Source organism: Artemia franciscana, chromosome 5 (assembly GCF_032884065.1).
Source record: "Artemia franciscana chromosome 5, ASM3288406v1, whole genome shotgun sequence".
Taxonomy (NCBI): domain Eukaryota; kingdom Metazoa; phylum Arthropoda; class Branchiopoda; order Anostraca; family Artemiidae; genus Artemia; species Artemia franciscana.
In genome coordinates this window covers 369,244-392,321 of record NC_088867.1, presented here as the reverse complement: position 1 = coordinate 392,321, position 23,078 = coordinate 369,244, and the positions used below count along the sequence as shown (strand labels likewise).

The 23,078-nt window shown below is 36.7% G+C and overlaps 1 protein-coding gene across 4 annotated transcripts in view; it reads right to left on the bottom strand.

Annotated features, from left to right (window-relative positions):
• LOC136026833 (solute carrier family 7 member 14-like) overlaps positions 1-23,078 on the bottom strand; it is a 334,289-nt gene that overhangs the window by 173,138 nt on the left and 138,073 nt on the right. For all 4 annotated transcript variants that reach the window (XM_065703537.1, XM_065703540.1, XM_065703539.1 and 1 more), the window contains exon 3: positions 6,643-6,796. In XM_065703537.1, coding sequence (XP_065559609.1) covers positions 6,643-6,796 — 154 coding nt within the window. The remainder of the gene's footprint in view (positions 1-6,642; positions 6,797-23,078) is intronic.

Here is a 23,078-nt window from a genome sequence, read left to right as displayed (position 1 = left end):
GTCCTTTATAAACTGTTTAGTCTGTGTGGCCAAACTATTTAATTTTAATTTGACGGTCTTGCAATAACTTGCAGAGCTTGGATAATAGATTCGAACAATCCATAGAAAACTAAGAGCCGACGCTCTGATAAAAGCCGACGGTCTTATAAAAATCTTATAAAATCCATTTAACTTCTCCCTTTAGGTGCAAAAGATAAAGATATTCAGATGTAGGAAGTGTCAATTTTGTTTTTTCGATTGAACTTGATGGAATTTTCTATTGAAAGTTCAGGAAATGGCAGTCTCAAAGAATATCCTAACAGACTAGCAGCCTGTCCCAAGCCAGGATAAAGAGGTAGGGTTGGGCTCTGGGCTTGCGACCCACTCCTGTCAAAAACCCTAAGTAACAGAATCATCTATTGAGAATAGCCTCGGATCGGATTGTTTTTTATGACAACCGTAAGCCCCCGGCCACAATTTTTGACAGTGAAAAATTCCTTTAAATTTGGATTCTCGAACGTTCAAGCAATGTCCTAGTTGTCCAAGACAGAACAAGTTTTGAAATAAATGAGCCAGCATTATGTAGACATCCTCGCTCTTTCAGAGGTACGATAGCCTGGTTCAGGCCTTGAAAAGCTGCCAAGTAGTCACAACATCACTTTCAGCTGACCAGAGTCAAGGAAAGAACACGGAATTGCCCCTATGATGACGAGAAAAACTAGCCTATCCTTTTTAAAGTGGCAGCCAGTTTCATCCAGAATTCTACTAACTAATAGGTTTGCCAGCCCGCGTTCAAAATTGTCTATGGTGGTCTGTTGCACACCCACAAACGAAGCAAGCGATGATTTAAAGAAGAATTTTACATATCCCTGCAATAAATTGCTAGTAAATGCCTAGACATAACATAGCTTGTTTTGTTGGTGATTTCAATGCAAAAATCGGTGACAACCGTGAATATTGCCTCCAGTCTAGGGGTTGCCATGGCCTCGGTAATCGGAACGAAAATGGTGAGCTTATAATCAATTTTGCGCTTTCAAATGACCCAGTTATTAGAGGAATTTTGTTCCAACACCGTGATATCCACAAATATTCCTGGACATCTCCGGATGGCAGAACCTCAAATCAGATCGATCAACTGCCTAGTCAGTTGCAAATGGCACACTAGCCTCATGGACGTAATTTCACACAGAAGAGCTGATGTAGAGTCAGATCACAAGCTGAGGATTGCCAAATTTAAATTCAAACTGAAGAAAAATGTTAAACAAGTACCCTATCCAAACCCACATTTTGACTCAGATAAACTACTTTATAACACAGTAAAAAAAACTTCATGATCGAACTTTTTAACAGATTCAAATCACTTTCTGTTCCAGAAAATACAGACCAAGAAGAACTGTGGGAAGCCACAAGAAACTCCTTCCACACGATGGCGATAGAAATACGGGGGTACAAGAAACGCCCTAAGGACCAATGGCTCTCTGACCAAACTTTTAATCTTATAAGGGAAAGGTAACACATAAGAGAAACCCTTCTTCAAAGCCAAACACAAGGCCGTTTAATCTTGAAAAATGCACGCTATCACAAAGCAGACAAAACCGTAAAGAAGAGCACAAGGAATGACCACCTTACCCTGACCGAGAACAAAACCAAACTAGGCCACCATCCGATGAGCCACCCGATATTCCTGCAACACATTCCTTCTCCCTCAAAATTCGTGTGGATCTCCCAAGCGCTACGGAGATTCAAGCAGATTCCAAGAGATTGAAGAATGGTATATCCCCAGGAGAAGACCGTATATCAGTAGAGATAATATAGGTCCCTCTTGCAGCACTGATAAAATTCTTTACCGCCTTCTTCACTACAATGAGGGAAAAAGAAAAGGTACCAGTTGACTGGAAGCGCGTTATACTAACACGCCTGTTCAAAAAGAGTAATACCAGTGCCTCAGGAAACTGTCGAGGAAAAGGCTTGATTTCGGTCCCTGGTAAACTACTGTGTCGCATCGTTCTGAAGAGAATACTAAATGAGATCAAAAAGCACCTAAGGGACTAGCCATGCGGGCTCCGAACCGTTCTTGCACTGATCTTATATTTACTTTGCGAGTTCTCAATGAAGAAATTCGGGAATGGCGCTCAAAGCTTTACATGATTTCTATAGACTATGAAAGGCCTTTGATTCTGTAGATCAGGCAAGTTTGTGGAAGATCCTTTTTTATTACGGGATCTCAAGTAGAATAATCGCAATTATCATAGCTCTTTACAAGGATTGCGAGTGCTGCATCAAGACATCCAAAGGCCAAACTCAATATTTTTTAATTCTATCTGGGTTCAAACAAGGCTGTGAACTCTCGCCGTTACTTTTCATGATAATCATTGACTTTATTCTCCGCAACTCCGTGACCGATGGTATCAAACTTCTCGCAGAAGTGACAGTTGGTGACCACGACTTTGCAGATGATATTACAATGCTAAGGCTATGCAAGCAATGTCTGCAAGAACTTTTAAACAAGGTCAGTGAAAAAGCAAGCCACATTGGCCTAAAAAGAGATTCGAGCAAAACCAAAACAATGGCAACTGCTGATTCCAAACTTCATATCAAATGTGGAAATGAGGAAATCAAACAGGTAATGGAATTCAAATACGTCGGAATTATAGTGGCGAATATGGGATCAGTATTCAAAGAAATAATGACTGGAATAGCTCAAGGGGAAGCCGCTTTCAATAGGCCCAAGCACACATGGAAATCGAAAAATTACTCGACCCGGCTTAAGTTACACCTGTGCAACAGCATCGTCATACTGGTCCTCCTGTACGCAGCCAAAATCTGGAGTTTGAGGCAGCAACAGAAAAAGAGATTCCTTGCACTCGAGAATAATTCTCTTCGGAGAATTTTAAATATTCATTGGTCAGACAGAATCGCAAATGAAAAATTCTGCAAACTTGCCAACCAGCCTCTAGTGACAGATAGTATTTTTGCTCGGAGGTAGAGATTCTTGGGCCATGCTCTCCGAATGCGGGACACTCAGATCCAAAAAGACACTTATACTGGCACCCAAACTGAAGTCGAAGACGGGAAAGACCTCAAAAAACTTTACGTCGAACATACCAGTCTGTTCGTACAGTATCCATGCTTCTCTTCAACCCGATCGGGATGACATATACGCAGCTGCCCAGTTCAGAAAAAAAACTGGGGAAGTCTTGGGATGCCCTGGGTGCCTCTGGTGGCACAAGTAGATCTAAGGTCTATGGTAAGGTAAGGGGTAAGGCTCTATGCACTGTCACTCCAAAAGGAAGTACTCATCAACTAAATGCAGTTGCAAAAACAAGGGTCTTTTGTGTAATTTAAAGCAATCAGATAATGGTACAGAATTCGGTAATCAAGTCACATCAAAAATTAGCACTATGTGAAATTGTTATTACTATTATTTTCTTTTCTAAAAAAAAAAATTTACTTTGTATTTTACGTTCTTAGTCATTCCTTCAGAAGGAGCAGCGAAAAATGTGTCACGACTGAATTATGGAGAAGAAAATATAAATATCAGAAATGCTCAATGTTCACTATTAGTGCATGTTGAATGTCGACATTCTCCGTTGAAAGTCTTAAATAAGGATATTTAACAAATATTTCCGACATATTAGTTTTACAAGTATTTCAAAGCCTTTAGTTTTATTGACATTCACCGTTGAATGTCGACATTTAAGAGATTTTTTACATTCGTTGCAACATGTACATTGAATAGACGGCATTTTGCTAAGCAATTATTTAGAAATAATACATTTTTAATTACGCGTTTTTATTTGGTTAGCTTTTGAACAATCTAAATATTTAAGATTCCATGTCAATTGTTTATTTAAGATATCCTGTTTATACAATTATTATAATTATGTCTTTTACAATTAACGTACATCTACACGTAATGTTTTTTACTATGTTCAATACAATAAATATTTAAGATACAGTTTCAATTTTAGAAAAATTGCTACGAGAGCTCCCTGTGCGACATGGAAAATTCGCTATTGAGCTCTTTGTCTTGGAGATGGTCAGCTGACGGTAAGACTTGCAAAATGGTTTATAAGGTATCGAATCCCTTTAAAGCGAAGAAAATGAAAACAGCTTCTTTGGCGTTATTGATGGCTGCTACTAGACATAAGCCGCTACAGATTAAAACTAAATAAAAACAAAATCCTTAAAGATTTTACTAGTTAAAGCTAGATCAGGCTAATCTTTTTTTTCAGATTATCTTGAAAACCAATCCTATTAGATTTTTATTTCATTTATTATAAGTCTCAAGTGGATTTATAAATATACAAATCCTTCTGAAATTCAGCTCGAATGGGCTGTATTCATCCTTTCTCCCGAAATTTTTGTTTAAAAGTTAAAACTATTGTTTTTTTCTTCTTACGGCTCAATCCAATGAATTTGGCAAAACATATAGGCTGGTTACGCATTTGGATAAAGGTTGGCTCCCCATAATATTCTCCTTGGAGAAATATTAGTTGAATTCCATTAGATTTAAATTTTAAAGTCTACAAAGCTTAGCTGGAGGGAAACAAACAGGGATGAGCTTCATCCACTTCATGCTTGGAATGCGACAATATTTAAGCGTTTAGGAAATATATAGAATATTTTGTTTTAATCAGATGGTCCAATTTACAGGAAAAATTTGTTAAGGCCTGTCCCCTCCACAACGCCTCGCTCTTTACGCTAAAGTTTTTTAAATTTAGTTTTGATTGATACTTTATAGTATTTTAGCTAAATGGGATTGACTACTAGAATCTGGGTTTGGGAGATTAATTGCTCTATTTCATTTGTTTATTACAAGTTTTTATGCCTTGACACTAGCATTTCTACTAAATGCTTTTAAATTCTGATCATTGCTCATGAACACACAAACACCTGTGGGAGGAAATGAACTGTGTATTTCTACAGACAGGGTGCACTACTTCCACCATAAAGCCTACATATTCAAAAGTAAACCTGTAATTTCGTAAGCCTGTAAGTAAACCAAACAGTTCATGATAACGAAATGTAAGTAAGGAACGACTTGGCTCATTATTGAACGAAACTCTAAAATCATGGAATTTTTAGGTCAATGAATATATCAAAATAATCAAATTATTTTGCTAATTCCAAATATATAAGATCAACTAAGTTTAATTTTACCTGTCAAAACTACAAAACAATTAAAATTTGCCTGGTTTTTGAAAAACGGGAAACATCCCATAAAAGTAGAAAAAAAAATCTTAACAAAAATTAAACCATCAGATTCAGTGTATCAGAGAACCCTAATGTAGAGGTTTCAAGCACTTATGTGTAAAAATGTGAAATTCTGTGTTTTTTTGCAAAAAGAAAGATTACGGATTCATGTTTCTTTGTTATTGTTTTTTTCGGGGAATATCTTGTCATAGCAATGGTCCTTGAACATCAGAAGAGGGCTTACTCAAACAGAAATTAAAAGTTATAGAGCCTGTTTTGAGTGACCAAAAAGATTGAAGAGCAACTAGCCCCCTCCCACGCTCCCTTTTCCCCCAAAATTGTCCCTGCTTCCACTTTAAATAAAGAAAAGGAAGAATAAAAAAGGGAAATCGATTTGAATTAGTTTGAAAAAATGGGAACAACGAAAAAACAGCTAGAAAAGAAAAACATCTTTTGCTTGGGTTCTTGGTTTAATTGAAGTCTAAGAATCGCAGGCAAAAGCTACACTGGGTAAGAATAAAATGATTATTTATAATCATATTAAATGATTTTTATTGTTTGCAGTCAGTTGTTTCTTTGTTGCAATAGGAGCAGAAGCGGTTTTAGGATGGACAGAGGGGGCACTTGCCACGGGCGTAGAAATTTTAGAGTCTTAAAATTTTCAAATAAATAATCTAACATTTATAATCATTAAGTGATTTTTAAAAAATTACATTTATTAAAATAAAGTAGAAGGAACATTTGGCAGTAAGTGTAAAAAAATTAAATCAGAAATTTTTATTTTGTTTATATCTTTACCCATACAAAGTAAGAAAAGTCAGATTTTAATAAATAAAAAAAAAATCTAAAAAATGAAAATTCTTTTAATAAAAGATTTTTTTATAATTAGGCCTGAATATTTTTGAGACATAAGGAGGGGACGTGATAATCAAGATTTGGCCCCGGGCACAAAAGAGGCCAGAATCAATACTGGATAGGAGCAGTTCACTTGATGCGTTTTTTTTGGTAAATAGAAGAAGCAGTCATTGTGGGTATTTGTTTAATTTTCTGTTTTTTACCCTTAGCTTTAGATCTTTTCTTTTTCTTAGTGTTGCGGTTTAGATTCCCCCCCCCCCTTTTTGTTAGCAGAGAAGAATCTTTATGCTTCACGGTGAGGACACATTGTTATGGCACAGAAGAAATGTTTGGTTGGTTGTATTTTTTAACTGGCCCCTAACCCACTATGCTCAAAACTTACTTCTTTGGTTTTGTTATGGTTGGCCAATTCATCTTAGAGATTTTAATAATAATAAAAAAACAGTCTAACTAGGAATAATTTTAAATTAATAGGAAGATAAAGGGTATCCTAATTAGGTAATGATAAATTGCCCAGGAAAATACTAATTACAATGTAGGAGATTTTTTAAGTTATACTTAGGACAGCAGCTTAAAATTAAGCAAAATTCAATGGTTAAAATAAACGAATACCTGAAAATATCGCAGCAATGGCTGCTACTAAAAAGCTGAGAATAACACCAGGTCCCGCTACTGTTTTGGCTACCATGCCTGCGACAACAAACATTCCAGTTGCCACACAACTTCCGACACCAAGGGAAACTAAATCTCCCAGTCCGAGGCATCTCTAAAAAGGTAAGAAAGTAAGGTTTGCATGAAACACTAAAATGGGAATTCTTAATATTTCTGTCAAGTCATAAATTCGTATACAATTAACCGTAGAGTTAAAAGACACTCCCATAAAATCAATGATAATTTACCATGTGAGAATCCCGATAAGCCCCAAAGCATAATTTACCTCCCATATATCCCAAAAATCACTAGAAATCTTAAAAAAGTATGCACAAAAAATAATCTTCTTTGTTGTATTTACCAATAATTTGAAAATCATAAATCTCCTAAATTCTGGTAAATATAAGACTCCAGTTACTCGCCAAAGAGGTGTCTATCAAATACCGTGCGACAGTGGCAGATTCTATGTAGGGAGAACCCACCAGAATTTCGAGAAACGCATACAACAACATAAAGATGATATCACCAAAGCTCTGAATTCTAATATTACTTCTGTTTCTTTTGATTCTGCCTTAAGCAGCCATGTTTTTGAAAATCCTAGCCAAAAAATACTTTTTGAAGAATCCGCCATTATTAGCAATGATCTAGGCATATAGCAAGTAGTTCGAGAAGCAATTGACATCAGACTTAAGATTAATAATAATAATTCCTTAAATAGGGATTTATGAGAATATTCACTGAATACTCTATACACAAATTTAATTAAAAATGACCTTACGAAATATTATAAGAACCCAATAGGTATTACAAAGAACATGTCACAAATAAACCTATAAGATCAGCAGCGAAAAAAAGATAGGCTGGCATTAAAAACGTGTTTTTAAATCATTTTCTTTCATTTCAATGAATTGCCTCGTTTCATAACAATTTATTTATCAGTCCTGGTTGAACTTCGCTGAGGTAAGGATGCTGGGACCGTTTTGAGAAACAGTTCATTTTAGTTTTATTAATTTATCCTCTTGTAAGTTGTTTTTTCTTATATGTATTGCTGAAGACGGCCCTTGGACATAGGGCCGAAATATTCATTCTCATTTGTTTTCCACTGTCTTATAAAATTCCCTATTGTTCTTCTTATTTTTGGTGTTTGTGATGAAAAGGCAGCGTGTTCTTCGTCGTTACTTATGGTCCTAAATGATCGGAAGAGGGTGCATTCTAGCAAAAATTAAGTTCAAGGGCCCTTTTTTGGTTAGTATTGTTTTAAGAGACCAACAATATTGGAGGGCAACTGGCCCCCTCTCATGACCACTATTCCCCAAAGTCATCTGATAAAAATTTTGAGATAGGCATTTTGTTCAGTATAGTCGAAAAATCAAATAACCATGTCTTTAGGTGCAAAATGAGACACAAATCCGTGGCGGACTTGTAAGTTATGCCCCTTTACTTACGTATAATATTTATTATTGGGAAATATACTGACCTTTTTTGGGGGAAATTGTGCTCGTGGGGATATCTCTAGGGAGAATCGTCCCTGGAAAGAAGTTTCCAGGGGGTGAATTTTGCAGGAGAAATATTACACTGGTTGGACTTGACAGAATTATTATACGAAATTCTTTTTAATTGTCTTGTAATCTCTTTGCCGAATATTATATGCATATATGTTCCGGGAGAATTATCTAGGGGCTATTTTCCACGTGTTTTGATCTCCGAGAAATAATTTCCACGGAAGGAGGCGTTTTAGGAGTGATCGAGATCGATTAGAGATTAAAATCTTATTCAAATAAAAGAATTCTAATAAGAATTTTTCAGGCTGAATCGTCGACAAGCAATTTTACGGGGACACTGGATTTTCAGCAAAGATGGATCTATCTGAATGAAATTTGACAGGGAAGGATTGCACTTTACGTTGAATGAAATTTCCACGAAAGAGTTTTTCATGGATGGGGGGATGGAGGTAATATTTCATGAAGCGTGACTTATTGGCATTATTTGAAAAACGATCAGAAACTAAATAACAAAAAAAAATTTTTTAGCTGAAAGTAAGGAGCAAAATTAGACTCAAAACGAACAGAAACTATTCCATATTTGAAGGGATATCCCCTCTTCAATACTTTGCTTCTTATGCTAAATTTTGAGTGTCCGTCCCAATTTTTAAGAGTGGCTACTCAAACACGGGACCCGTTAAATTGGAATGGGAAACTTTTTTAAGAGTGCTAACAGCCTTCGCGTAAAGAGCAAGTTATTGAGGACGGGCAACCCCTTCATTTACGGAATAAATCTGCCAGAATTAATACGCAATTTTTTTTGGTTAGCAAAATTCCTACCTGCATTAGTTAAAAAACGTTCAGAAATTAGGTTAAAAAACAAGTTTTTGTTTTTTATGCCTCATATTTTGAGCTTTTATGCCTCATATTTTGCACTAAAATTTGACTCTTTTTCACAAATGTATTTTTTAGAACAATAAAAAGCTTAACGTAAAGAGCGAGGTATCGAAGAGGGGATAGCCCCTTTCACACGGAATAATTTATGTTCATTTTAAGTTTTAATGTTGTTCCTTACTTTCAATTAAAAAAAAACTTTTTTCTTTTATATTTAGTTTAACATAGGATATATCCAAAATGGAGAGACGAAACCTCCTTGAATTAAAATTTTCATGCTTCTGCATGCTATAGTTAGTGTTAAATGGACTGTTTATTCTGCAAATGCACTTTCTACTAAAAAAGGTATATTTTAAATTCTCGATTTCTTACCAACGGAAAAAAAGACACGGGTGGGGGATAAGTCCGCGACGCTCTCATACTTGTTAATTCAATCACACGTTCTACTGAGCTAGTGGGGCTGGCTGGTTTTACACCTTCTGTTTATTCCTATATGAAGGGTTTCGTAACGTATAATTCATGACCGCGTTTAACTTCAAACTATGTTTAGACGCTCACATTATACTCTAATCCCGATATTTTTCGAACATATAACCCTAACTAGCCAAGAATTTTAAAAAGGTAACTTGAAACAAGCTTTTTTTTTTTTACTCTCCAGAATCAAAAACGCAAAATAATTATTTGCTGGGATTTTATGTTTCTTTTATCAATGTTGAGATTGCTTAAAATCTTGTATTTTAAACAGCGCTCAAGTATACGACAGGTTTTCAGAAAACCGATGTTCCGTATTAGAACAACTTAGAATGCTTCACAAACCTGCAAAATTCATGACCGCGTTTAACTTCAAACTATGTTTAGACGCTCACATTATACTCTGATCCCGATATGTTTCGAACACATAACCCTAACTAGCCAAGAATTGTAAAAAGGTAACTTGAAACAAGCTTTTTTTTTTTTACTCTCCAGAATCAAAAACGCAAAATAATTATTTGATGGGATTTTATGTTTCTTTTATCAATGTTGAGATTGCTTAAAATCTTGTATTTTAAACAGCGCTCAAGTATACGACAGGTTTTCAGAAAACCAATGTTCCCTATTAAAACAACTTAGAATGCTTCACAAACCTGCAAAATTCATGACCGCGTTTAACTTCAAACCATGTTTAGACGCTCACATTATACTCTAATCCCGATATGTTTCGAACACATAACCCTAACTAGCCAAGAATTTTAAAAAGGTAACTTGAAACAAGCTTTTTTTTTTACTCTCCAGAATCAAAAACGCAAAATAATTATTTGCTGGGATTTTATGTTTTTTTTATCAATGTTGAGATTGCTTAAAATCTTGTATTTTAAACAGCGCTCAAGTATACGACAGGTTTTCAGAAAACCGATGTTCCCTATTAGAACAACTTAGAATGCTTCACAAACCTGCAAAATTTGTATTAGGTTTCCAAAGCTCTAAGACAAAACTCCTCCCATGCGTTGGCTCTCAATCATGAATGCGAATATTAAAGAGCAGCTTTCATTTGGGTAGCAAATTAGTGAAGAATATAATTGGGCCAAATTCCTTCTATTTTAAAAAAAAGAGCCTTTGTGAGGGCTGAAATCTTCTTATAAATAGTCCTACTTCTTAAAGCAATGGAAAATTAAGCATTATTGCTTCACCTAACCTAACTCGTCCTGACTCTTCAGCATTGCCAGAAAGCGTCTATAGATATAATGCTATTATAATGAACGATATAATATAAATTTCAAATCTATTTTTTTTTTAATTCAGCTTTAATGCTCTAGAAAAGAACAACTGTCACCACTTGAAGCAAAACTGTATCAACAATAGTAAGACAATAGAGACACTCGGAGAATTTTTCTTTAAAATGGTTCAATATTTTGTAGAAAAATCGGCTCCATATTTCGTAAAAAAAGGAAACAAAGTATCAAAGTAACAATGAGAAAGTTGCATAACTTGTAGGCCTTGCCTCGAAGGCTTGAGGGTTTAACCCCGAAAGCATATTTGTTTGACCTTTAGACTATTTTGAACAGAACAGCTATTCAAAAATTCCTACCAGATGCCTTTAGGGAAAAGAGGATATAAGGGGGGGGGGGCTCGTTTTTCTTCTATCACTTTCGAATTTTAATAAAAGAACTAGAAGTGTTAATTTCCAATCAAATAATCCCCCTCACAAGTTAAAACGACCACCCCTTCCGCAAAACATTTGTATGTTAACAATGGGCAACCTGCATAAGTTACAGCCCTTGCCCCGGTGGTTATGGGGGAGTTTTACTCATAAGCTTTTGACTCTTATACTTTTGACTATTCAAATGGGGAACTAGGTCTTTTAATTTCCAATCAAATAAACCTCCTTCAAGGTTTTTACGACCAGTCCTTCCATAAAAACCTTATATGCCCCCAGGACAAAACTAAAAAAACATATCCCCAGGCTCTGCATGGTTGTGTCAACCCTGGAATCATTGTTACATGGTCATTTGATAATTTTGAGTAAAATGGCTATCACAAAATTCTGATCGAATGTATTTCGGAAAAAGAGGACTTGGGAGGGGACTAGTTTCCCTCTGATCACTTTTGGCTCTTAATAAGAAACTACAACTTTCAACTTTGAATCAAATTAGAATCCTCCAAAGATTACACGAGAACCCCTTCTATGAACACATAATATGACTTGAGGCATAGCTTACGACCCTTGTTTCCAGACTATAGGAGCAATGGGGGGGGGGGTATAGTTATTCTTTTATCACTTTTGGCTCTTAAAAATTGAACTAAAACTTTTCATTTATATTCAAATGAGCCCCCTCCGTGGTTTACATTACCACACTTTCAATAAAACCTTACATGGCCCAGCTGCATGATTTGCAACACTAGCTCCTGGGCTCTCTGGGGCTATTGCAACCCTGAAGTTTTTATTATATTAACTTGGGGCTATTTTGAACAAAATGACTGTTTAAAAAATTCCATCGCAAAAGAGAGGTCAAGAGGGCAGGGGGGCTAATTTCCCTCTGATCACTTATGACTCTTAAAAATGAAACTAGAATTTCTAATTTCCAATCCAAAGAGCATCCTCTAAAGTTTGTACGACAACCCCCAGGGCCCAGGGGTAAGGGTTGTAACTTGGGACTAACGGATTTGAAAGGTTTTCATGGAAGGGGTGGCCGTATAAGCTTTGTAAGAGGCCGATTTGATTGGAAGTTGAAAGTTCTAGTTCCCTTTTTTGAGTAAAAAAAGATTAGAGGGCGAATAGCCCCCTCCCCCATGTCTTCTTTCGTCAAATGCAACCAACTGAAATTTCATTTTCAAAGATCACAGACAGCGCAATAGTGCTGCCTAAGTAAAGAACAATGAGAGCACATTTTTTTTTTTTTTTTTTTTTTTAGACCAGGGCGCTTCGTATAGAAGGAGTTGTCATAAGAACTTCAATCAAGTGGCTCATTTGATTGTTAATTGAAAGGGCTGTTGTCCCTTTTGATATTCAAAAGAGATTGGAGGGCAACTAGTCCCCTCCTATGTTATTGAGGACGGCTATCCACCCTCAGACCTCAGGGCAAGGGTTTTATGCTATGCCCTGGGGGCTTATACGGTTCTTATAGAAAAGGCGGTTATATAAGCCTCGGATAGGGATCATTGGGCTGGTAATCAGAGGCTCTAGTGCCTTTTCTAGGTCAAAGTGATTTAAGGGGAACTACCCTTTTCCCACACACACTCTGTGTATTTTCCTGAAACGCATCCAATAAAAATTTTGAGAAGACAATTTTATTCAAAATGGTCCAAAGATCAAATAATAGGGCTTTTGGGATTGATATAAGCACCCAGAGCCAGGGGGCAAGGATTGTAAGTTATGCCCCGTGGGTAAATAAGGTTCTGTCGAAGGAATGATTGCATAAATTTTATAGGTGGCTCATTTCATTGAAAATTGGAAGTTATTTTTCTCTTTTAAGAGTCAAAGGCGATGGTGGGTAACTACTTCCCCCCCACCCCGAATACCCTCTTTTCACCAAACGTATCTGATTGAAATTGTGAGATAGACATTCTGTTCAAAATAGTCCAAAAAAATATAATGCCTCCAGGGCTATCACAAACCCCCATAGCCTTGGGGCAAGGGTTAAAAGTTATGCAACCCGTGCAACCTAGCGTATAAACTGCAGATGGTCTTAGTAGTAGTAGTAGTAGACAGGTTTAATAGCAAAAACTTGACTGCTATCGCTGATTAGTGTTTCTTTACAACATATACAAAATCAAACTAAACTTAAATATAACTCAAACTATAAATATTAACTCTTATTATACATTTTGACGAAAACCGGGACGAAAGAATTACCATATCGGTTTGTTCTTGCTTTAACGGGAACTAACTTATCTTGCATTCTCGTTCTTGATGGTAGAGGTTGATCAGGTAGAATGTCACGGTGCTGAGATTTAGAAAGCAAGAACTTTCCAAAACTCATTATCAGAGTTTCGTACCGGTTTTGGAGTGACGGCAGTCCTAGCACTTCCAGAGCCTTTTCGTAAGGGATGTCACGGCGGCCCAAGATGATCGATACCGCTCGCTTCTGAACCGATTCAAGCTCCTGACAAAGATACACTGTTCTAAGTGCTGAGGGCACCCAAACAGGGCACGCATATTCCAGAATGGGGTGGACATACGCTATGTATGCATACTTAATACTCTCTGTGTTTGCACTGAACCTACGCATACCGTTTAAAGTCTGTAGAGTAGCGTTTGCACTTTTAACCACGTTTTCAATATGTGCGGCAAAGCTGAAGTCATTGCAGAAAGTAACTCCAAGGATCTTGATACTGTTTGTTAGAAGGAATGGAACATTTGGCTCCATAACATCACTTTTTAGCGGGTTAAAGCGCACTATCTTCGACTTTTTCACATTAATGTCAAGATTTAGCTCCGAGCACTCTTTTGTGAAAACACTGAAAAAATTTGAACTGAATTGTGGCGTCACAACTCCGTTTTGTACTATATATTTCAGGATAAATGATAGTTCATCCACGAACTTGTAGTGGTCGTCATAGTCAGCTATGAGGAACTTAATTACAGACAAGAATACAACAGCTGCAAGCTTAGTGCCCTGAGGGGCTCCACAGGTGGATGAGGACCATTCGGAAGTACTATCACCTTCGTAGAGAGCAAACACACGATGCATCCTCTGACTGAGAAAGTCCAACACGAGCGTAAGAGTCTTTTTCTTAACCCCCATTAGCTTGAGATTAGGGGCAGCTACAATGTGATCGAATAAATCAAATGCCTTTCGGAAATTTATGGCACCAAGGTCTACAAAGATGTGACCTTTTTCGACCCACTTGAGGAGACTATCGTACATCCGCACTAGGTACACTGAGGTATTACAGTCTTTCAGTCCGCCGTATTGTCTCTGGTCGATAGATCCCTTGATTTGATCAAGTAAGACCCTCATGATAAAGGTCTCGGCCACTTTTGCCAGGCATGGTGTTTGCGAAATAGGTCTAAGTTCGTCACAGCTTTTAGGGTTGGTAACCTTCGGAATTAATCTAACGTATGATTTCTTCCAAACAGCTGGAAAGATCCCTATACTAAAGCAAAGGTTTATCAGCACTGAAAGTGGTTTCGCAATGAAAAAGGCGTATTCTCGAATCAGTTTGGGTGGAAGTTCGTCTGGATAAGCTGAACAGTTTACTTTCACCTTCATCAGGGTCTTATAGGTTGTCATCTCATCAAAAACAACTTCACATTCATCTGCGCAGGAGTCAAGTATTTCAGACTTCTGGGCTTGTGTGGGAGAAGGAAATGAGGTCCAGATGCGGATGAAATATTGATTAACCTCATCAGAAGTTGTGTAAGTTCCGTCAGGGTGGCTTATTTTTATGCTATTATGAATGGAGTTGCCTGTGATTTGCTTGACCACTCTGTGCCATTTCCTGGGATTAGCGTGCCTAAGACTCTCCGAAAGTTTCTCACGCGCATAATCTTTCTTCGCACTTCTCGTGACAGAGGTAATGTGATTCCGCAATTTTTTTTTGCATTTTGCAAATCTCCTTCTTGGAAAATCTTGCACTTTTTTCGGATTAGTTTCTTGATCTGGGGGGTTATCCAGGGTTTATCACTTTCACATCTAGTGAAAGTCTTTTCAGGAAAAAACTTGAGGTATTTGGCATGGAGAATTTCGTTGAACAGTTGGCTTTTTTTATTGAGGCTTTCGTCTCCATAGACCTCTGGAAAAGGGTAAGTAGCTATCCATCGACCATAAGTGCTAATTGCCGAATCAGTAAGCGGACGGTACTTGACACGCTTAATTTTAGGCCCGGGTATTGCAGTGGCAGCTGACCAGAGCACAACGTTGTGATCAGAACAGGCAAGTGGCCCAAGGGATTCAGGGGTTTGGTAATATGTCTCACAGTTGGTTAGGATTAAATCAATTATGCTGCCGGATTCAGGTGTTGGGAAATTTACAACCTTTTTGAGGGAAAGGCATGATGCTAGCCATCTTTTCTTGGTTTGGTTAAAGTCCCCAGCCAGAACAATAGCAGGGTTTCCATAAAAAGCACGAAGGTGGTCGACAGTCTTTTGGAGGTATGTGAAAAGATCACGGTGGTTTTTGGCACTTTTAGGGCAGTAAATTGAAGCAAAGATAATGCATGAGTAAGCACTCGGCATGGCTGATGGTTTGTACCAAACCCACACAGCCTCATGTTCAATGCTTTCGAGTTCACGTAGCTCGTTCATTGGGATATCTTCACGTACGTAGAGGGCTGCTCCACCGCCTAGTCTCTGGTCACCAAGAGCTTGTCTTGTTCTGAGATATAGGGCATAACCGGTGAGTTTTCTTGTCACTTCAGTCAGGTTCCAGGGTTCTTTTATGGCTGCAACAGGAACATTGTTCTGCCGTAATACTACATCAATCTCATTTGATTTGCAAGTTGAAGTTCTAAAATTTGAATTTGGAAGTACCACACAGATACATCAAAAAAGTCAGATTTTTATGCTGATTTTAAATATATAGGCTTCACTAAGTTTGGTCCTAGTATTAAAAAGTTTTGAGCTTGAGAAAATTCCTATAATATTCCTATAAAATTCCTATAGAATTCCTGTAATAGAAAAGTCCTACAATATAAATTAAAATTGCAACACGAAATTTAGCGTATCAGAGAACCCTATTGCAAAGTTTTCAAGCTCCTATCTGCACAAAAGTGGAATTTTGCTTTTATTGCAAGATGAAAGATCACAGATGCGTGTTTAATTGTTTTTTTGTTGTTGTTTTTTTCCCAGTGGTGATCTTATCGAGCGAGTGGTCCTAAAATTTCACGAGATGGCTTATTTGAATAAAAATTAAAAGCTCTAGTGCCTTTTTTAAGTGACCAAAAAGTTGGAGGGCTACCAGACCCCTCCCACACTAATTTTTTCCTAAAGGCACCGGATCAAAATTTGAGATAGCGATTTTGGTCAGTATCGTTGAAGTATCTAATAACTATGTCTTTTAGGACAACCTAATCCCCCACAGTCCCCGGGAAAGGGCTGAAAGTTATGAACTTTGCCCATTGTTAACATATAGTTTTGTTATTGGTAACAGACGTTTTCAGGGGGGATTTTCGTGGTGGGACTGGATTACATGAGAGGATCTTTCCACGGGGGAGGTTTTTTGGGGAAGATAATTTCTATGAAGGGAGTAATGGATGTCCCAGCATTATGTAAAAAAAAACAATCAGAAACTCAATTAAAAACCAAGTTTTTCAAACTGAAAATAAGGACTAACATTAAAACTTAAAACTAACAGAAACTATTGCACATATGAGGGGATTATTCCACTAGTCCATACCATGCTGTATACGCCAAAGAATTTTTAGTAATTTCAAAAGAACTACTTATTCTAATTAAATGGCCTTTGTGATTGAGGGGTCATTCTTAAAGAATTGGAACAAAAATACAACTTTGGTATATAGAGCGAGGTAGTGACGAGATGGTGAACCCCTCATATTATGCATATGTGGAAGTTCACCCCCTCGTCAATACCTCGCTCTTTACAGTAAAGTTTGAATTTTGTAAAATAATTACCCATATAAGCAATAATTGCTTTATGTTATTTTCCGGTCAATCTTAGCATTTAATTTTACCTTAAGCAGGTTCATAACTGTGATTCTTATGTGATAATAAAACAAAGATATAATAGATAAATAGAGCCTTCAATGTTCTCTCTAATGATCCTTCTTCCGATATTGTGGACCATTGTTAGATAAGATCATACCTGGCTATAAAAAAAAACAACAAGCAAATGACAACAAACAAACCAATAAACCCGCACTTATTTCATCCTCCCGAAAAAAAACTTAATTTTCACTTTTTTATTAACTAAAGGCTTCAACCCTCGAAAAAAGTGGTTTCTTACATGCTCAATCCGAATGGGAATTATCTAATAAAACACAAGTTACCCTTTAATGGTTGTTCTCCTGTTTTTCGAAAATTGGGCATATTTTCTCAGGAACATAAATTTTGGTGATTAAGTTTAAACTTAATGAATTTTTGTTTCAGAACCACTATAAAAAGCTAATTGTTTTAATGTATATTATATTATAAATACTTCCTTACTTAGGCTACAGTTCGTTAACCAACAAATAAAAGATCCAATAGGGATAGGTATTTATTTGTTCGTCATTGAAAGGTAGGGTGTCTTGGAAAAAAAGTACTTGGTTACCACCAACTGTGCAATATAAGAAAACAAATAAACACAAAATTCAATGTTTCAATCTAAACGTCAACAAAAAAACCTCCTAGTGTCATCCGTCTCCTCCTCCCAGAAAATTTCCCTACAGTGTTCACGAATTGTCTCCCCCCTCTTCTTCACCGTTCGTTATTATAAAGATTCCAATAAAATCTTGTATGCTACGAAAGAAAGAATTTTTCAGCAATAAATAGGGTTCTATCACCCAGCATCACATTTACTCCGGCTTAATTAAAAGGACGAGAGTTTAGACACTAACTTCCACCCTCCCCTTTCGTAGACCCCCTTCTATATTTAACTGAAGGCTCTGGCAGAGTTAAATATTTTTTGAAGCTAAATGCACTCTTTAAGGCATGTACCCCCTCCCCCCTCACCTACACAAAAACCCACTACCCTCCTTTAGAATAGCTGACACGTAATGATGCATGGCTGTACATAGAAACAGCAAATAAATCAATTTAGTTAAATTAGGGATTATTTTTTTTTAATTTATCATTCATTTTGTATGATCTACTTGAGTTCTTAAAAACGATTGCTATAATTTTTGCAAAACCGTAAAAGTTACATCTCTTGTAGCTAGGAACTTGAAACCTCTACAATAAAGTTCTCTGATATGCTGAATTCTATGGTGTGATCCAGGGGTGGATCCAACCTTTCGTTCTAGGGGGGGGGGGCGATTCTTACCGAAAAGAGTGGGGTTTGTGTCCTTTTTATTGACCACAAGGCTGACTTTATTTTTCGCGTTCTAAGTTTCCCTGGCGGTCTCTTGTTCAACGAAAATGTGGTTTTCATATATTACAATAATGATTACAAAAACTGTACTTAATCAACTGACAACTGTTTACAAGCAAAATTCAAGCTTCCTGGCTCCAATGGTCGCAAACCTGCCCATTACTCTGTCAATGCTGATATCGATGTCGCGGTGCACATTAGAGAGGGCCAAACCACTGAGTCTAGTTTGCCCCATCTGTGCTCTGAGCCAGGTTTTCAGTTTGCGTAAAATTGAGACTCTACGCTCGGCAGATGCCACACTCACCGGAAGAGATATAACAATATCAAGAAGTGAGCTGACATAGGGATATAGGTGTCTGTCACATTCCTTGGCAGTTTCTTCCACTAAACTAGGAAAAATACCCCCTTCCCTCTTAACTTGAAGCCATCTACTTCTCCACACATGTACCTCTGCCAAAATAAGCGTTGCCCTGGTAGACGGCACGGTTAAGCCAAGTCAGCACAATTCACAATATTTGATTGCAGCAGTACGGTTAACCGGAAAGAGTTGAGCGTGTCTCTTGAGAATCGGCTCTTTAAGTCACTTATGACTGAGTCGAGCCCCCCTCACCCACCCACCCCTGGATCCGCCTCTGGTGTGATCTGCACGAACATTACTTGCCTTTTCGGGAGTGCTCCCTACCTTTTTCAAAACCAGGTTAATTTTCTCAGCCTTGTTCCTTCTGATGGGTAATTTTAAATCTAATAAACCTTATGCATTTGAAATCATCATACAAACTCATTTTTATAATTTAATAATTGTTTTCGAATTTCCATGTTTTATTTGCTTTGGAACGGAAGTCAGTGACGTGATTCAGTATCTCATCCAGATTCGACCCAGATCTAAATGAGTAGGCCTACCCAGAGAAATATGAGGAAGGTAAACAAGAAGGGTATACGAACGGGCAGAATTTCTGGCCTAAACCCCCATGGCCCTTCCTGTTTGAAGGCCCATGAGAAGAAGAGCAGCACCACCGGTAGAAAACTTCCAGGTCCAATACCATAATCTCTACCTTTATTTTTACCATGGTTTAGGTTTTTTTCTTACTATTAGGCTAACTGGCTCCCTACTTACAATTCTTTATCACAAACTGTTTGACTAGGATTGGATAACCTTTTTCCTATAGAAATGACAAAAAAAAAAAAAAAAAAAAAAAAAAAAAAAAAAAAAAAAAAAAAAAAAAAAAACATATATATATATATATATATATATATATATATATATATATATATATATATATATATATATATATATATATATATATATATATATATATATATATATATATATGTATATATATAACAGGGTCAAGTGTGAGCTTTTGCCAATATTAATTGAATATACTTTTCTTTTACCGTTTAACTGTAAAAATTGAGTTTTACAGATGTACCCCAATAGTCGGAACATTTATGCAGTAATTTTCTCACTGTTGACAGAAAAAATCACGAAAATCATTTAATTTAAGTGGTCAAAACCAAAGTGTTCCAAAAATATATTATCAGTAGAATAAACGTCTTTGGCTAAAGCCTTCTTTATTTATATTAATATATGTTTTTGAAATATGTCAGTGCTGAAACTAAAAATTACTTTTATGCTTTTTTCTGTTTGATTTTTTTTAATCTGCTTCGCAGTCTTTGCAGTTTCAAATACACTATATTTTGCTATAGTAATTCTCTATTTTTCTTTTTTTTTTTTACAAAAACTCGATTTATGAGACTATAATATCCGAGAGATTAAAGCTGTTGCAAAACAACGGGATATTTGGAATTTTCCATGCACTACAAAACAACTGAAAGAACCATTCGCATTAATCAATCTTCTGATTATTGACAGGATAAATCCTTAGACAGATTAAATGTTAAAAGTCAAAGCCAGAACACTACAAAGAGCTATAATCGAGAGAAAAAAATATTTGGCTGAAGAATTTTATCATCTAACTTGAGGTTTTAAGTCTGTTGATGCTGTAACTATATTCTACATATCTGCTGTTTTTTGTGTTGGATATTTTTCCAATTGTCTTTATAGTATCAAACATACAACACTCTACCAAATTGAACTCTATTATTTGCCTTTGAATTTAATTTTCATTCGTAAGAATGTATTTACTAGAAAGACTAAGAAGCCATCCGCTGCGGGACTTCTAGAGAGAAGCCATCAGCTGCGGAACTTCTGATCGTAACGACCCAGTGGCCCTAGAATGTCGCAAGATGACTCATTCAAACGGAAATTAAAAGTTCTAGTTTCTCTGTAATGTAAAACAAGAAATTGGTGGGCAGCTAGGCATCCTCTCACGTCCATATTTTTCCAGAGTCACCGAATAAAAATTTTGAGATTGCCAGGTTGTTCGACTTAGTCGAAAAATCTGATAACTATGTCTTTGTGGAAGATTCGATCCCCCACAGTCCCCGGGGGCAGGGCTGTAAGAACTGAACTTTGCCCATCGTTTACATATAGTATTGGTTATTAGGTAATATACGGACATTTTCAGGTTTTTGTCTGGTGGGGGGTCAGAGGGAGAGAGTTACACAGGAGGATCTTCTTATGGAGAAATTTTTCGATGGCGGAAGAAAATTTCCATGAAAGGAACACTAGATATCCCAGCATTATTTACCAAAACAATCAGAAATTAAATTTAAAAAAAGAGGTTTTCTACTGAAAGTGAGGAGAACGCTAAGACTTGAAACATGTACAAATTATTAAGTATATAGGGGGTTCGCCCCCTCGTCAATTTCTCGCTCTTTACGCTAAACTGTTTTATAGTAATTTCAAAAACAAGGACCGTTTAATTAATAAGCTTTTTACAAATTCACAAGCATTTTAGCGTGAAGAGCGAGGTACTGAGGATAGGGCAACTCCCTCATATATGTAACAACAACCAAAAGAAAAATATGAAAAATTTCAGCTGGGGGTTTTCCAAGGGAGAATTTTCCATGGGGAGAGAAGTTTCCACTGAGTGAACCTGTCAGGGGAAATTATATGCTGTGGGAATTTGCCAGAAGTCCTTTACAAAGTTCTTATTATATGTCTGGCTTTTTCTTTTCCGCGACAGTTTTACGCGCAGAGTGGTTAAGAGTTATTGTCCTGGGTAAATTGTCATCGTGATTGAATTGTTTGCCAGTTGCTTGCGCATAATATTTGTTATTGGGATGCATGCATACATTTTCGGGTGGGAGGTGGGGAAAAATTTTCTGCTGGGGGTTTTCCAAGAGGGATTTTTCCATGCGGAGGGAAGTTTCCAGTGAGTGAACTTGTCAGGGGAAATTATACGCTGGGGGAATTTGCCAGAATTCTTTTAAAAAATTATTTTTATATGTCTTGCCTTTTATTTTCCCTCTCAATTTTACGCGCAGAGAGGTTAAGAATTTTTGTCCGGGATGATTGTTCATCGGGATTAAATTTCTTTGGTGAGGGGGTTTTTCCATGGAGGTGGGGTCAGATTTTCTGGCATTATTTAAAAAATAATCAGAAATAAAATATAAAAAAAAGTTTTTTCTATTGAAAGTAAGGAGTGACATTAAAACGTAAACGAACAGATATTATTCCGTATATGAAACGGACTGTTCTCTCTTCAAAACCTCGCTTTTTACGCTAAGGTTCTACTCTTTCTCACAGCTGTATTTTTAAAACAATAAAAAACTTTAACGTAAAGAGCGATACGTTTTGGAGGGGACCGCCCCTTTCAAATACGAAATACTTTCTATTCGTTTTAAGTTTTGATGTCGCTCGATATTTTCGGTAGAAAAAAACTTGTTTTTTATTTAATTAAATATTAAAGGTCAAGTTCGAAGGTTAATCCATCATCAGTAGAATAAAAACTTTGGCTAAAGAATTTTTTCATCTCTTTTAATTATTGTTTTAAATATGTACATACTGCAGTAATAAATTACTTTTTTGTTATTTCATCGGTTTGGATATAAGAAAAAAACTTTTCTTTGTGAACTTGATCCTTGACAAACAAGTAGGTCGGGCTTCACTTCCAATCGTTTCTAACGGCCATGGTTTGCCGTTTTTGGATGTTACCATTAATAGTAGTGATGCCCCAATGCGTTTAACCATCCCCATATCCCTTCGAATCTCGATCTGGAGAAATTCTGATAGAAAAATTATTGAAGTCGCAGGAGCCCATTATGTAATAGGTATTGCTTCTTTACATAAGCAAAATCAAGGTGCGCATGTAGACATAACATCATAGTTTTTGGTTGTTTGAAAAACCTAAGGGTAAATGGAAAAACCTTCAGAACTCTTGCCCAAGTAGGGACATAGTCTAAAGTGGCCATAGCCTAATATTTTTCTGCTTCACACATCGTGCCTTTTGTGCCCTTTGTTCTTGGTAGAAAAAGGATATTCCGCTATTTCCAGGAATAAGAAGTAAAGCATAACGTGATCCTCTATGATGTTCAAGGAACAAAGGTTTCCCGTTACACAATGCCCTGTTATTCTTCTAGTGGGACTGGATAATTTTCTATCGTTCACTATGGACTATAAAAACCCTCTGCTAGAGGAAGCTTTATCATTCTTAAATTAAATATTGATGCA